At 55.6% G+C, this 14,660-nt stretch overlaps 1 protein-coding gene across 6 annotated transcripts in view; it reads right to left on the minus strand.

The window, feature by feature from the left end:
* The window catches only part of APBA2 (amyloid beta precursor protein binding family A member 2), a 138,554-nt gene that overhangs the window by 6,319 nt on the left and 117,575 nt on the right, over positions 1-14,660 (minus strand). For 3 of the 6 annotated variants that reach the window (XM_086364120.1, XM_086364122.1, XM_086364121.1), the window contains 6 exons: positions 13,312-13,457; positions 12,567-12,602; positions 10,566-10,652; positions 5,063-5,248; positions 1,069-1,248; positions 54-266 (listed from right to left, as the gene is read on the minus strand). In XM_086364120.1, the coding sequence (XP_086220246.1) occupies positions 54-266; positions 1,069-1,248; positions 5,063-5,248; positions 10,566-10,652; positions 12,567-12,602; positions 13,312-13,457 (848 nt within the window). The remainder of the gene's footprint in view (positions 1-53; positions 267-1,068; positions 1,249-5,062; positions 5,249-10,565; positions 10,653-12,566; positions 12,603-13,311; positions 13,458-14,660) is intronic. The other 3 variants (XM_086364123.1, XM_086364124.1, XM_086364125.1) reach the window with 1 other exon arrangement.

The raw sequence follows: 14,660 nt of genomic DNA on the forward strand, positions 1-14,660 counted from the left end.
GGTCAGTGGGGGTTACAAAGCATCAAGAATAAAGCAAGGGGCCCTGTGCCCACCTTGATGATGCCCTGGCAGGTGGCGAGTGGCAGCCCCACCAGACTGGTGCCATTGATGGACATGATCTGATCACCGATGCTCAGCTTCCCCGAGCGGGCGGCCGGGCCTCCATTCATCATGTTGGCCAGGATCACGGTGGGCAGGATGGAGCCCCAACCCGACTCCACCACCACCACGCCCAGGATTTCACCCTTGTGCTTCTCCAGCTGCAGCTGCAAGGGAGTCAGCAGAGTAAGAGGGGCCTGCCTAAGACGGGGCTGGGGTAGGCCTCTGCCCAGCACCCACAGAAGGACCAGCCCCACCCGGGCCCTCCGAACCAAGGCCACAAATCCTGGCCCACCAACCATCCCCCTGGCCTCTCCCAGCTCCAGCTCCCAAGCCCTCTCAGGGCCCACCCCACCATCCTGTGAACCCAGAGCACAGACCACCCCCAGCCCCAAGCTTGGCTCCAGTGTCCAGGCTCCCCTCACCTTCCCAGACCCACAGAGGCCAGAGGCACATTCTCAGAATCCAGATGCAAAGCCTGCCAGGCCTCCAAATGCATCTAGAAAAGTCCTTCATTTTCTCTCCGCCTCTCGGATCACTCTCAGAGAGCTGCCTGTCAAGCACTCATTCACTCAGCAGCAAGCCAGGATTATTCACCCATTTACAAGCAGGCAGGGTACAGGCCACCCCGGGATTCCCCGCTCTGTCTCAGGAGAACTTTCTAGAGAGCCCTGAGCAAGCCCATGGGAGCCTGCCAAGGCCCCACTACAGGAGGCTTCCTAGCCCACTCCCACATGCCTTCCAGAAACAACACCAGGGGCTGAGCCCCTGGCTAAGAGCAGCAGTAAAGGGCACAAGTTCAGAGTCATTAAGACGGACTGTCGGCAGCTCCTCTGCTCTAACAGCACCACACTCTTCACACACAAGTACTCGTTGCAAAAGCGGGAGCCAGAGGGACACTGCCCGCACACCAGGAAGGCTCACCCTGGCCCCCTGCCCAAGAGCCCCTTCCCGTCCCCAGTCACTCACCTCCTTGCAGTTCTCCGAGTTGGAGAAGTGGATGAGGTCGTCGTTGTACATCTCCTGGGTGTTAATGATGTCACTGTACTCCTTCTGGCTCAGGTCCTCGGGGTTGATGCCGTTGGCCCGCAGGAACTCCTGGTAGGCCACACTGAAGGCCTGGCCGATGGACTGGGCGATGAGCTGTGCCTGCAGAAGAGGGGAGGGGATGGAAGAGGGTCGGCCACTGGAGACAGGCAGGCACACAGGCCTGGATGGGGTTGGGAGGGGGGCCCTGGCTGGGCTCCAAGGAGCTGCAGAGAAATGTGGCCCAGGTGTCCATGGGGGGAGCCCTTCTGCTGCCGGGCACCCTGCCTGCCCCTACCCGAGCTGCCCTAAACCTCAGACATCCTAAGACAAAGCCTATGTCCAATAAAGTCTGAGGAGATTATGAATTATTTGCTAATGACCATAATTCTGTTGCTTTCCCTGGTGACTATGTCGTATTTTCTTTCCACTCGTCTTATTCCAAATGCAGCCTAGAGGTGCGTCCTGTCGGGGAGCATCACAGAGGTTGTCAGTCATCCACCCAGTATTTATTTCTCCACAGCAGCAGGACCCAGTCCATCAGGGGCAGGAGTGGGGGCAGGATGTGTGCCAGTCACTCTCATGGGGGTGTGGATGTGCCAAAGTGAGGCCAATGAGAAGTCTGGGCCCTTGCGGACCGGGCATAGGGCAAGGCACAGAGCACTTGCTTCTTTCTACTTCTCCTTTTCTAATATATATATACATAAATACATATATATATATGTGTGTGTGTGTATATATATATATATTTTGGCCATGTCACACAGCATGTGGGATCTTAATTCCCTGCTCAGGGATCGAACCCATGCCCCTTGCAGTGGAAGCGTGTAGTCTTAACCACTGAACCACCAGGGAAGTCCCCACGCTTCTTTCTACATTGATGGGACCATTTCTATGGACTGGGTTGGACCCCTAACCCTGCTCAGTAGCAGCACTGCACGGGCTAACACGCCACCTGCTGGTGTGCAGATGAAGGGCTTTGAGAGGCGAGGGTAAAGACCCAAAGAGCTGGGTAGCCAGGGGAGAGCAGTGCGACCCTCGGCAAAAACCTCAGGTCAACATGACCCAAAACACGTGGAACTGAGGGTCTGGCCCAAGTCCCATTCTTGCTCTATATGCTGCACGATTCTCAGGCTGCAAACAAATAAGCCTTTGTGAAAACCTGGGCTGGGCCAGGTAACAGAGCCAGAGCTTGGAGCCATCTGATGCTAGACTGCATGGCCTTCCCACATTGGGCCCCGAACGGTCTGCAGGAGGGAAGCCCACGTCCACTCAACAGGACCCAGCCCTGCTCACCCTTGGAGCAGCATCCTGGCAGTTTGGCCGCTCTGCTCAGAGGGAGGACAGAGTATGCTCAGTCTCAGGTGTGGAGCCCTGCGGCCATCAGGTGGCGCCACTGGCCCGGACACGTGCAGAGCCTCAGGCCAAGCAGAGGATCCTGGCCTCCAGGAGGAGGCTGGTCTGTGGGTGGAGGGTGAGGGCGCCCTGGAGGCCCAGACGTGCCCTGATCCGCTGAGGTCTCAGGTTTGCTGACACTGACCACCCCCAGGCCTCTGACTGGGGTCCCCTGACTAGGAAGGGGTTGAGCATCACTTAGTGCTCTCCTCTCTCACTGCCCTGAGCCTGCCCTTTGAGCTTTACCTGGACGGCACCCCACCACCTGGGGAGCTTCTGGGAAATGAGGTGGTACACGCCCGGGCTCCATGCGGCTCACTCCGGGAACCTCAGCATCTTCCCACCAGCTGCTGGCTGCAGTCTCCCATCCCCTGTCTGCCCTCGTCCTGGCAGCCCTCCCCCTGAGTCCCAAGGGCCCTCCCTTGTCCCGTTCCCCAGGTCACAGCCAGGGCCATGAGCCCAGAAGGTAGGCAGGTGTCATGGGCCTCCCTGGGGGGCAATGGAGGCTGACACTCAAAGGGGCCTCCTGCAGGTGGTGAAGGTGGAGGGAGGCTGCCCTGCCCCCAGCACTCTCACCTCTGCAGCTCATCTGTGCTGGTTTCCACTTAACAGAGGGGAAACAGAGGCTCTGAGGGGGCTGCCAGAGTCCTAGCAACCATGTTCCATTTCCCCCTTCTGCTTGCACGGGACCCTTGGATACTTCACTCACCCTGGCAGCCCACCTGGTGGGGCCATCATCAGGGCCCGATTCTCCAGGGGGCTGCTCTATCCTCTCATGCCCCTCCCAGTCCATCTTTCCCACACACATTCAAGAGCCACTTGGAGCCCCACACACTTTTGCCCTTGCTCTCAGCCTCCTCTCTCAGTGAGAAACCAAGACCACAGCAGCACTAGGACATGGCAGGCAGCTCGGACACTTCCTGCTCCCGGCACAGGCAGGCTGTTCACCCGACTCACCTGTGTCCTGCCTCACCCCCATCAACCATGGCCTTTCTCCAGGACCCATCACAACCCCTCATGCTGAGTCTCTGAGATGCCTCAAGCCATGAGCTACACAAACATGTCCATGCAGGAGTCCACAGACATCTGTGTAAGGTGAAAGGAACATGAGTGTGCACTAGTGCATCTGTATGTAAACTTCCTCTCCTATCAACATCATTGCTTCAAAGCACTCGCACTTGACTTCAACTTCTTAGCAGAAACGTCACTGCCCCGACCCACCCTGCTCAAATCTGAAAACACCAGGACCCTACTCCACTGCTCCAGGTCCTAGACACCCTCAAGTACCTTGGTGACTGAGAATGCCCCTTCCAAGTGTCCACGGAGGGGAGAGAATTTATTAAAATTGTACCCTGCCAACAGCCACAAGAACAGCTCAGCACTGCCTCCGGGGTGGTCCTGAGTCAGATCTGCTCGGGGCGCCCCAGAGACCACTCTCACCTCCTGCCCTACTGATCCCTTCCCCCGTCCCTTTCTCCCTCTTCTAGGCTCAGAAAGATGCTCTCATCCCACCCAACACAGGAGTCAGCAGGGTCATGGTCTGTAGTGAGTCTGTAGTATTTTAAACATCAGAATTAGAGCTGACCCCTGAACAAAATAAGGGTTACAGGCACTGACCCTCTGAACAGTCTAAAAAAATCCATGTCTAACTTCTAGTCAGCTCTCTGTACCCAACCAGTCAATCCTACAGGAAATCAACCCTTAATATTCATTGGAAGGACTGAAGCTGAAGCTCCAATACTTTGGCCACCTGAGGTAAAGAGCCGACTCATTGGGAAAGACCCTGATGCTGGTAAAGATTGAAGGCAGGAGGAGAAGGGGATGACAGAGAATGCAATGGCTGGATGGCATCACCGACTCAGTAAACATGAATTTGAGCAAACTCCACAAGATAGTGGAGGACAGGGAAGCCTGGTGTGCTGCAATCCACGGGGTCACAAAGAGTCAGACATGACTGAGCAACTGAACAACAATTTATAATCAGCCCTCTATACCCACAATTTCCCTGTGTCCATAGTTTGGGATCTGAGGATTCAAGCAAAATGGCCCGTGCAGCGCTGCAGCATCTACAGCTACACAGGTCTACGGGTAAGTGAGACCTCATGTTCAAGCCCATGTTGTGCAAGGGTCCCACTGGATTTTCCAGCTTCTTATGGCCTGAAACAGCCGTGAGCAAAAGCAGAGACGCCTTCCCGTTAGTAACCCTCTCCGCGCAGGGGTGTGATCCTCAACAGAAAAGTGAGTTGGGGCTACTGTATTTGGGAAGAACAAGATTTTGCTAAAGGACCTAGTCAGAAAGCTCCTCAGCCTATTTAACTAGGGTTCTGCTTACAAACTCCTCAAAAACTCATTTCATGAAGCAAAACAGAGCTGTGTCCATGGTCTCTGCAAATTCCAAGAGTGTTACAAAAATCACTGCTTTTGCTGGGAGTGTCGTGATGGTGCACAGGATCCCCACCAGATACAAGGTTTCCTGGGACACTTCGGAGCCTTTAGGGCCCAAGCCGCTGGGAGGGAACATCACACCTGCACGTTTACTCACGTCCTCAGACTCAAACACGTGGCAGATCATCTTATACTGCTTCTTCCCCTCCTGGGCCCCAGGGGTGGTCTCGATACAGTCCTGGGAGGCGGAGCGCGGCATACGGCGTCTGGCCATGAGCACCACAATGTTCCCGATGTCCGCGATGTAGGAGATGGTGCGCAGGGCATGGTCCATCATGGTCTCCTGCCGGGAGAAGGAGAGAGGGCTTGCATTATGGGGAACAAGCCCTAGAAACACCTGAGATCAGGGGTTCCATCATGGTCTCCTGCCAAGAGAAGGAAGGAGGGCCCAGGTTACAGGGATCAAGCCCTAGAAACACCTGAGTTAGGGGTTCTCAGCCTCAACACTCCTGACATTTGGGGCTGGACCATCCTATATTTTCGGGTATCCTGAGCCTTGTCGGGTGTTCAGCAACATCCCTGACCACCCCACTAGACACCAGTGGCATTCCTGACATTTGGGGCTGGACCGTCCTGTATTGTGGGGTGTCCTGGGCACTGTAGGACAACCAGAAACATCCCTGCCCCCCCCCCACCAGACACCAGTGGCATCTCCTCATCCCAAGCTGTGATAACCACCCAGATTTCCAGCTGTAGCCACTGGGCCCTAAGGGAGAGAGTCTCCTTAGTGGAGAACCACTGACCCCATGGACAGAGCACTTTAGGGTGGTGATTCTTTACAGTCAAGGTGATCTGCCTTCACCTTAGCCTCACAGCTTCCAAAATGATGCTCATGGGCGCAAGATGTGGGTGGGGGTCCTGTTCAGGGGAAGAGCAGCAGCTGAGGCCTGTCCCCACCCAACCAGAGGCTGTCTCTGTCTGTCTGTTGAAGGGTCCCTTCCTTGAGAGGCAGGTGCCCGGCCTAGACTTCCTGCTGAGCTGAGGAGGAAGGCTTCAGAGCCAGTGTTGTCCAGGGACAGTCCCTCCCATGGAGCTGAGCAGCCCAGGCCAGGCGGGGACCCTGAGGCAGCCCGCCTGATGCTGCTGGACAGGTCTCTGCAGCCCTTCAACTCTCCTCAGGGCCCTGGAGGGTCCATCGCTCTTGATGGCCTTTGCCGCCTGACAGGAATCTCCACGTCCCAGCAAGACTGCACACAGAAGCCCTGAGAATCTAACCAGCTGGTCTTTTATGCCTTTGTCCTCTTTCCATAAAAGAAAACAGGGTCCTTCTGTAGCCTCCATGGCCTCTGACTTCCTCATAGAAGCCACTTTGCATTCCTGCCTCCCTAGCGCCACTATGATTTCTGGTCAAGGCTCTAGGGGGTAGGTTAAAACTATAGGAGCCCCCTTCCAGGAAGGGACGCTGCAAGGGGACAGGTGGGTGTGGTTCTCTGCATATCTCGATTTCTGGCCACTTTCAGAAACATCTGAATCAACCCCCAGGTGTCAGAAATGTGCTCCCCCGCTACAACTCCGAGTGCATGTCAACAGCCACCAGAGGGTCCTGCCCGGTCCCTGGGACAGGAGTGTGACCACAGGTGTCCCAGTCAGCCCTCTGCAGAGTGTGTGGGCAGAGAACAGTATGGGGTGAGCTGAGCTGGAGGACAGAAGTGGCAAAGCCCCATGCCCTTTGGACAGAGCCCTTCCCCACGGGAGGAGAAGACGCCGACGGGAGGAGGAGGCCCATGGTGGCTGTGATGTGGCCAGAACACTAGAAGAGAACTCGAGGACTGACATGGAGAAAATGGGGCCTCAGGAAGAGCACAATGGGACAAACATCCAACAAAGACAGACACTCAAAACCACCGCATGGGCCTGCCCCTTACTCAGGAGGTAGGCCTGGACAACAGGGGTCTGGGCAGTGGCTGCCCAGAGCATGGCCACGATGCTGTGGCCACCAGGATGGAGAGCCCACGTGGATTAAGGCCTGACCTTGAGCGAGCAGGCAAAGGAAATGGCGACTTCTGGCCAGTCCACTCTCGGGAGCTGACGCCCCATCCCAGAGCCCCGATCAGACACCAAAGACCCAGCAGGAGGGAAGAGAGGAGGGCTGAAAGGGAGTTCTGAGCCTCCCCGTCTGTCCTCCATAGGGCCCTGCACCAAGCTCTCCTCTGAGAGTCAATGGGGCTCCTAGATGCTTGGAAACGTGTCCAGCCCTCAAGTTCTCAGGGATGGGCTCCGTTCCCAGTCCCAGGGGCTCCAGTCCCCCACAGGAGCATCAGGGAGAGGAGGCGGTGCAAAGATGGGCTGATGCAGCAGAACTGACACCATCTGCAGAAAGGCCGGCCCACAGGCGGCCCTCGGCTCATCTGGAAACCTGGACTTCAGGAGGGTACCCCACTCAACGTGGTAAGAGAGGTTCACCACGCCTGAGGCATCTGGTCCACTGAGCTCCAGCCTGAACCCCACTGCTATCCGGAGTCTGAGACTTTGGTGGGTGGCAGGCAGAACAGATGGCCATGTGACCAGCCCCCACAGAGGACCCTAGGAGCTGACGCTCTCTAGCTTCCTGACAACCCACACTTGACTCGTGCGGTCAGAGCTTGTGGCCAGAAAGTTCAGCTCATCCTGAGTGACCCCACTGAGAAGGACTCAGGATTTCCCCAGGCTCAGCCCCAGGCATCCTCTTCTTTGGTGACTCTGCTGTGTGCCCTGGTGCTCAGTGAATCTCAGGCTTGAGTGCAACCATATGCTGAATCCTGGGAGGCCTCTTATCATCTTATGGACCCTGTGGTGGTCTTGAGGACCCTGACAGGTGGGTGGATGAGGGATGGGGCCAGAAGGAGGAGCTAGCCCAGATCATTTGCCCACAAAACATCAGGAAACAAAGTCCAAAGCGGTGAAGTGTCCTACACCTGACCCACTCAGGTAGCTCCCTGTTGTTGTTTAGTTGCTAAGTCATGTCTGACTCTTTGCAACCCCATGGACTGCAGCATGCCAGGCTCCTCTGTCCTTCACCATCTCCCAGAGTTTGCTCAAACTCATGTCCATCGAGTCAGTGATGCTATCTAAACATCTCATCCTCTGTTGTCCCCTTCTCCTCCTGCCCTCAATCTTTCTCAGCATCAGGGGCTTTTCCAATGAGTCGGCTCTTCACACCAGGTGACCAAAGGATTGGAGCTTCAGCTTCAGTCCTTCCAATGAATATTCAGGGTTGATTACCTTTAGTATTGACTGGTTTGATCTCCTTGCAGTCCAACGGACTCTCAAGAGTCTTCTCCAGCACCACGATAAGACACTTGCTCCTTGGAAGGAAAGCTATGACAAATCTAGCTGCTGCTAAGTCTCTACAGTTGTCTGACTCTTTGCGACCCCATGGACTGTAGCCTGCCAGGCCCCTCGGTCCATGGGTTTCTCCAGGCAAGAACACTGGAGTGGGTTACCATGTCCTCCTTCAAGGGATCTTTCTGACCCAGAAATCGAACCCGAGTCTCTTATGTCTTCTGCATTGGCAGGCAGATTCTTTACTACTAGGGCCACCTGGGAAGCCCATGACAAACCTAGACAGTGTATTAAAAACCAGAGATCACTTTGTTGATAGAGGTCCATCTAGTCAAAGGTATGATTTTTCCAGTAGTCACGTACAGATGTGAGAGTTGGACACTAAAGAAGACTGAATGCCAAAGAATTGATGCTTTCAAATTGAGTTCCCACCAGGTGGAAGGCCCCATGGGGGAACTTGGACTCAAAGGTCAGAGGGACAAGGCCCAGTTCTGGCTACCCGGGGACAGACCCATGAGGAGGAAGGGCCTCTACGATCGATTGGCAAGGGAAGGCCATGGTAGGAGCCACATCACGGTGTCGCTCCTGCTCCAAGACACACATGCTGCTGCCATTTCTGTCCCCAGACATCCATCAGGTTGTCCCACCCACTGGGCCTTGAGAAGTTAAACCAGCTCATCCACTGTGTAAGAGCCATCCTATGCCCCTCTTAGCTTCCCAGCAAGGACATGGTCCACACTAGGAGACAGCAAGGGAGGCAGCACACTGAGGGTGTCGGGAGCTGTGATCCACACTGTGGACTGAGGCTGTGTGCGGAATCGGGAGCCAGTGAGCAGGACTCTATGGAGCTGGTCTCCAATACGAAGCACATGTATAAACTCCTGGCTTTTAAAAACAGTACTGTCCAGCTCAGTTCATTTCCAGGGCCCAGGATCAATAGCCCCTCAGCATCAACAGGCACAGCCAGCACCCAGGTCTCATTTCTGTATGTCACTCCCCAGGGACATGAACCAAGGTTCCTTGGAGAGCAGCTGGTTCTAGGCCTGAAGTGGGAGCGCAAGGAGGCCTAAGAACATCTCAGTGTCTCAGGAATGCCATCTGAGACCGAGGGCAGGGCTCCAGGATGGCGCAGGCAAGCACCCAAGAGAACAACAACGGTAGGGTTATGTGAGGTGAAAGTGTTAGACACTGAGTCATGTCCAACACTTTGCCAACCCCATGGACTATAGCCCGCCAGGCTCCTCTGTCCATGGGATTATCCAGACAAGAATACGGGAGAGAGTTGCCATTTCCTTCTCCATGGGATCTTCCCAACCCAGGGATAGAAGGTGGGTCTCCCACACTGCAGGCAGATTCTTTATCATCAGAGGCAGCAGGGAAGCCCATGGGGGAGGATGGTTATAACACAAGTTTAAGAAAAGTTCAGAAGTCCACAGTGAGAAGGAAGAAAAGAAAAGGTGGGGGGAAAGGAAGCTCTTATACACAGAGCACATTAGATAGCAAAATTCAGAACAGAGTGAGAAAATCACTAGTTTGCGTTTCCGACATTGTAACCAAGTCCTACAAGGTCGTCCCTGGATCTGACACCACTGGCCACAGGGAGCTGGGGAACTGGCTGCTCACACACCTGGTGTCACCACCCAGACCACTTGCCAAGGGCAAGAAGCAGGGGGCCGTCACCCCGGCATCTGGCCAGCCTCTCCCGCTCATCCCCAGAGTGAGCCGGGCCCTCCACGTCTGTCCACAGCTGCCACTCTCCCTCCCTTCCTCCCTTAGGCTCTGCAAAGCTCATCCACCCGTGGCCCAGCTCCCCCAGCTCCCAGCCCCCTCCATCTGGCTTTCCTGTTCCCACAATAGCAGGCTCATGCAAAGACCCAGGCACAGGAAGACTAGCAGAATTGAGTCAGACACAAGCTGGGCACATGGTTCACAGGCAGGAGATCTCAGGACCCTCTCCACTGGAGCACCGCCACCCTGGGGACCAAGGGTGGCCCGGGTCTCCGCCCTCCAGCTCCATCTCCCAGCCTGGTGCACAGAGGCCTCGAGAGGGCTGTTGGGAACCCCGAGGGTGAGCACGGGACTCCTGCTCCCCTACCCCCGGCTCCCCTTCATCATGTCTCTATTTCATGCCCGCTGCTGCTACACCTGATCACCAGCCTCACCCGCCCAGCCCGAGGCTGCTGCCCACCCCGCAGAGCTCACTCTATATTCCATGGCAGGGGCCAGGGGATTGTCCCAAGGACATGGTCTCAGCCCCGCAGAGGGGGTCTGCAGCTCGACCTGGCTCTCCTGGGAGTTCCTGAGCACGATTTTAAAGCCCCCCATCTCCCCAGGCTCACCTGTGTGTCCGCATTTAACACCTTGATCCTCTGGGTGGAGATGAAGAGATCCACTTCCGTCAGCGTCTGGGCATCTCCCTCAGAATTCTAAGAAAGGATGGTGGAGACTGTTACAAACCTTAGAAAAAAAACTAACTCAGACAAAGGCCTGACAATCTCATGCAGGACCCCGAGCGCCCCTAGAGGGAGAAGCTCGTCGGCAGAAGCAGCCATGGGAGTCTAAACACGGGCTTCCGAGCCCATCTCTGCTAAGTGAGCTCTTGGGGCGGTTTGCACAGGACGGCAGGGGGACTGCTTCCAGGAGGCTGAACAGGAGGGGGCCAGATGCCAGGGGGGCTTGTGCCGCAGCATCCAGAGCGCAGCCCCCCACTCCAGGAGAAGCGAGCCTGCCTGCCCAACCTCTGGAACACAGCAAAAACACCAAGTCTGGTAGTAGAGCTACATTTCTTGGATTCGGGATTACAAGTATCACCAGGAAAGGCGGGGGGACGGATTTTTCACACTGGTGGAAATGCATATCTGTATTTTCTTCTGGTTTAAAGGCACAGTCGTGTCAATGACTGTGTCAACTCCCCCGCCTTTCCCCCGCCATCTTCCAAAAACCCTAAGGGGGCAAGATCTCTACTAGAACGGGCGCTGCCCTCACAGGACACTGGAGGAGCCACCCCACAAATGCCCGTCCTCTCCTGGGTATGCCCACTGTATGGCCGCTAGTGATGTGTAAAGGAATGTTCTGGAAGCTGAGTGCATGCTCAGGGGCTGGCCCGAACCAAGACAGCCGGTCACAGGGGATTCTTAATTACTCCTGTGCATGGCGATTACACTGGCAAGCCCCTGGGGTGGGGACTCTCTGCTGGGGACCCTGCTTCCTCACGGGGACCTTCCCATTGTTGTTGGCCTGGCCAGCTGCAGGCAGACCAGTGAAGGGGCCCTTGGCAATGACACTGAGCATCTTCCTGGCCAAGAGAAAGAACAATCCTTCGTAGAGGTCATCGCTGGCCTTGGCTGGCTGCTGAGATCTGCTGTGCCTATGCCCAACCCCTCTGGGTTCTCTGGACCCAAAGAGAAGGCTGGGGTCCACACTGACCATCCTACTCCAGCTGCCCGGGATGGGCGTGCATCTTCTCAGGGAAAGCACATCCCCCTGCAGGTCTTCAAGGCCAGGCCTTCTCTGCTGTGCCTGGGGGGCACCCAGCACAAAGGCAGCTGGAGCAGAGGGGTGTGTGTGAGGTCCTGCCTTTCCTGCAACTGAAGGAACCCAAAGAGGGGCCATTGGGCAGACAGCAGGCATCATGGGGCCGGAGGGACAATGTCTCACTGCAGCAGGAGGGAGCCCCTGGCAGGGTCCTTGGCCATGTCACCAGAATGTGGTGTCCAGGTAGGTACAGGGGACTGACTCTCCTGATGCCCAAGCAGAGCCAGTGCCCAGCCAGCCCCTTGGACACTGAGCATGGGACACTTCCTGAAGTGGGAGGATGGTTAGAAAACACCCAGCATTTACTAACCAACCAGACTGCTGAACAAAGAACTGAAGGTCGACCTGAGATTTTTAAAAGCCTGCCCACGCTCCAGAAATTTTCTCCATAGAGAAAGGGTCCCCTGGGCAGACAGCACTTCTCTTCATCCCGATTCAGTAAATTAAACTTAATGAGTCTTTAAATATCAGGGCGATTTAATTAACTCTGTACAGGGGGCCTAGGCACTGAACGCATCACACGGTCATATCAGAGCCACATTTTACAATGTCTACACAAACCAGCCACATCACACATGGCAGTGACCATGCTCTAGCTCATGGAGACTCAAAAAAGGAAATGAAAAAGGACAACAATTAAACGCTTCTGTGAGTGGGTGGTTTTTCACTCAAAAGTCTAGCACTGACCTACCAAGAGAAGAGAAAATGGGTTTGACACATCATTTCTGCTCCTAGGGCCCTCCCTGCCCCCTCCCAGCGCACAGGACAAGCCATAGACACACCCGCAAACCCCACATCCTACACACCGCTTTCTTCTTGATTTTGGCAGCCTTTTGCATCCTCTGAGCAGCATGAAAGAGAAAGAAAAACAGGTGGGCACAAAGTGAGCTGGGTTGCTCTGTCCCCTCCTGACCAGCACAGGGGGCTCATGTCTGGAGCCCCTTTCCCTCAGCTGAAGAGCATGACCAGGATAGGGGGTTGGGCTGCAGGGGTACAGACGTCCACAGACCCCCCGACTGCTCAGAGCGGCACGTCCTCAGAGCACCCCTCCTCTCTCCTGACCCTGTTATCTTTGTTGACGAGGTCCTGCCCTCCTGCCTCAGAGCCTGGCCACACCCACACTTCAAACCCACACCCACACTTCACACTTCAAACAGCCACCCGGAGCTGCAGGTACATCAGAGCTTTTCTTGAGGTCATAAATTTAAATAAAACATATGATTTTGTTTGTTTGTTCACCTTTCTGCAAGGACTCTGGCACTATAGATACAGACTGTCAAAAAGGAACTAGAGGCTCCACACACACGTGACTTGAACACTTTGGCACAATCACATTTTACAAATTGCATGTCCAGGGGGCCCAGTGGCAGGTCCTCGTTAAGGAGCCTCTGCGCCCCCAGCCCCCATCTCCCTCGACCCTGCCAGGCACCTCAGATGCTCCCGCTCTTGCATCCAGGGCTGGCGGGCGGGTCACAGCTGGATAGAAAGCCATGTCTCCCACCCCCTCCAGTGCTCCCTGTAGGGAACCCAGCTGTTCTGGGCCTCCCATACCTTGACCCGGCTGACAGCCTCCTGTGCCTGCATCATTCTGATGTTTTTGGATGGGTTCCGCTCCGAAAGCAGCTGCGTGGAACCCAGGTAGTTGGCTGCAAAGATGATCCCGTCGATGAGGTCTTCTGGCTCACAGGGCCCTGGAACTGAGTGGGGACAGCTGTCAACTTCTGAGAGCACGCAGGGGCAAGGCAGCAGGGCCAGAGGCCTTTGGGGGGAGGGCACGGGAGTCCTGCCCCCATCACCCCACAGCACACAGAGCAAGTAACTGCACCCCAGTCAGGAAACCCTGCACGCCCCAGGAGGACAACGCTGGGCCAGGCAGCTGTACCTCAGATACTCAGGTCTCCAAGGGGATAGTGGTGTGCTACAATCCCAGGGCGCCCTTTCCCAAACATCTCCTGATCAGCCCTGAGCCCTGGGACTCCAGACAGCCCACGAGGTTTCAGTGATGGGAATGCCCACCAGGCTCCAGTTGTGTGCCCTGGGGCTCCTGCAGGCCTGCAGCCCCTCACAAGCTGGTCTGGCTCCTCCTGCTCCACACGCCCCAGTCCAGGCTGGGTGACGTAGTCTCTGTTCCACCGGCTGCCTCAAGACCAAAGCTATCAATAGCAAGATCTTGAATATGCCATCTCTGAGCTGTTTAATGTGGGAACCGGTGGCCTCACTTGGCTTTTGAGAACTTGAACATGTTGGCTAGTGTGACAGAAGAACTGAATTTTAAAATCTATATGCAATCCTAATTAACTGACATGTCAACAGCCACAGGAAGATGTGGCCTGCATCCTGGACAGACCACTCCTAGAGGGGTTCCAGCTTCTGCTGGTGTCTCCACCCCAGATACCCGGGGTCTGTGGACTGAGTGGGGGGGGTCACTGAGCAGGTTGACACCCGAGACAAAGGCGCCACTTCACTGACCCAACCTCAGGCCGACATTGGACTCAGGGCAGGTCTCCACACTTACTCTGCAACGTTTGCTCTCTTTAAACCTCAGGAGAAGAGCCTGCATGTGTGTCTGGGATGCCTGGAGGAAAGCTGTAAGCTTCACTCTCACTCCAACAAACCAGCTCCATGGGCTTGAGATCAAAGCTCCAAAACTGGTCACAGTGAGTGCCCACTGGCCTGAGGACCCATATCTAGGCTCACCCAGCAGACACACACACTGGGAAACCACGGATGACAAAGAGACGACTGTCTCTTCACACCAGAGCAGCAGCTCCTGCAATAAGGCTGATTCTACGATGCACTTCAGAACAAGGTGAGGGTTCTGAAGTCTAAGAGGAACCTAATGTTAATAGGGGGTTTTCTGGGTGGCGCTAGAGGTAAAGAACCTCCCTGCCAATGCAGGA

This window comes from Bos grunniens, chromosome 21, assembly GCF_055505025.1.
Source record: "Bos grunniens cultivar Pamir isolate PY7600 chromosome 21, Bosgru_T2T1.0, whole genome shotgun sequence".
In the NCBI taxonomy this organism is placed as follows: Eukaryota; Metazoa; Chordata; class Mammalia; order Artiodactyla; family Bovidae; genus Bos; species Bos grunniens.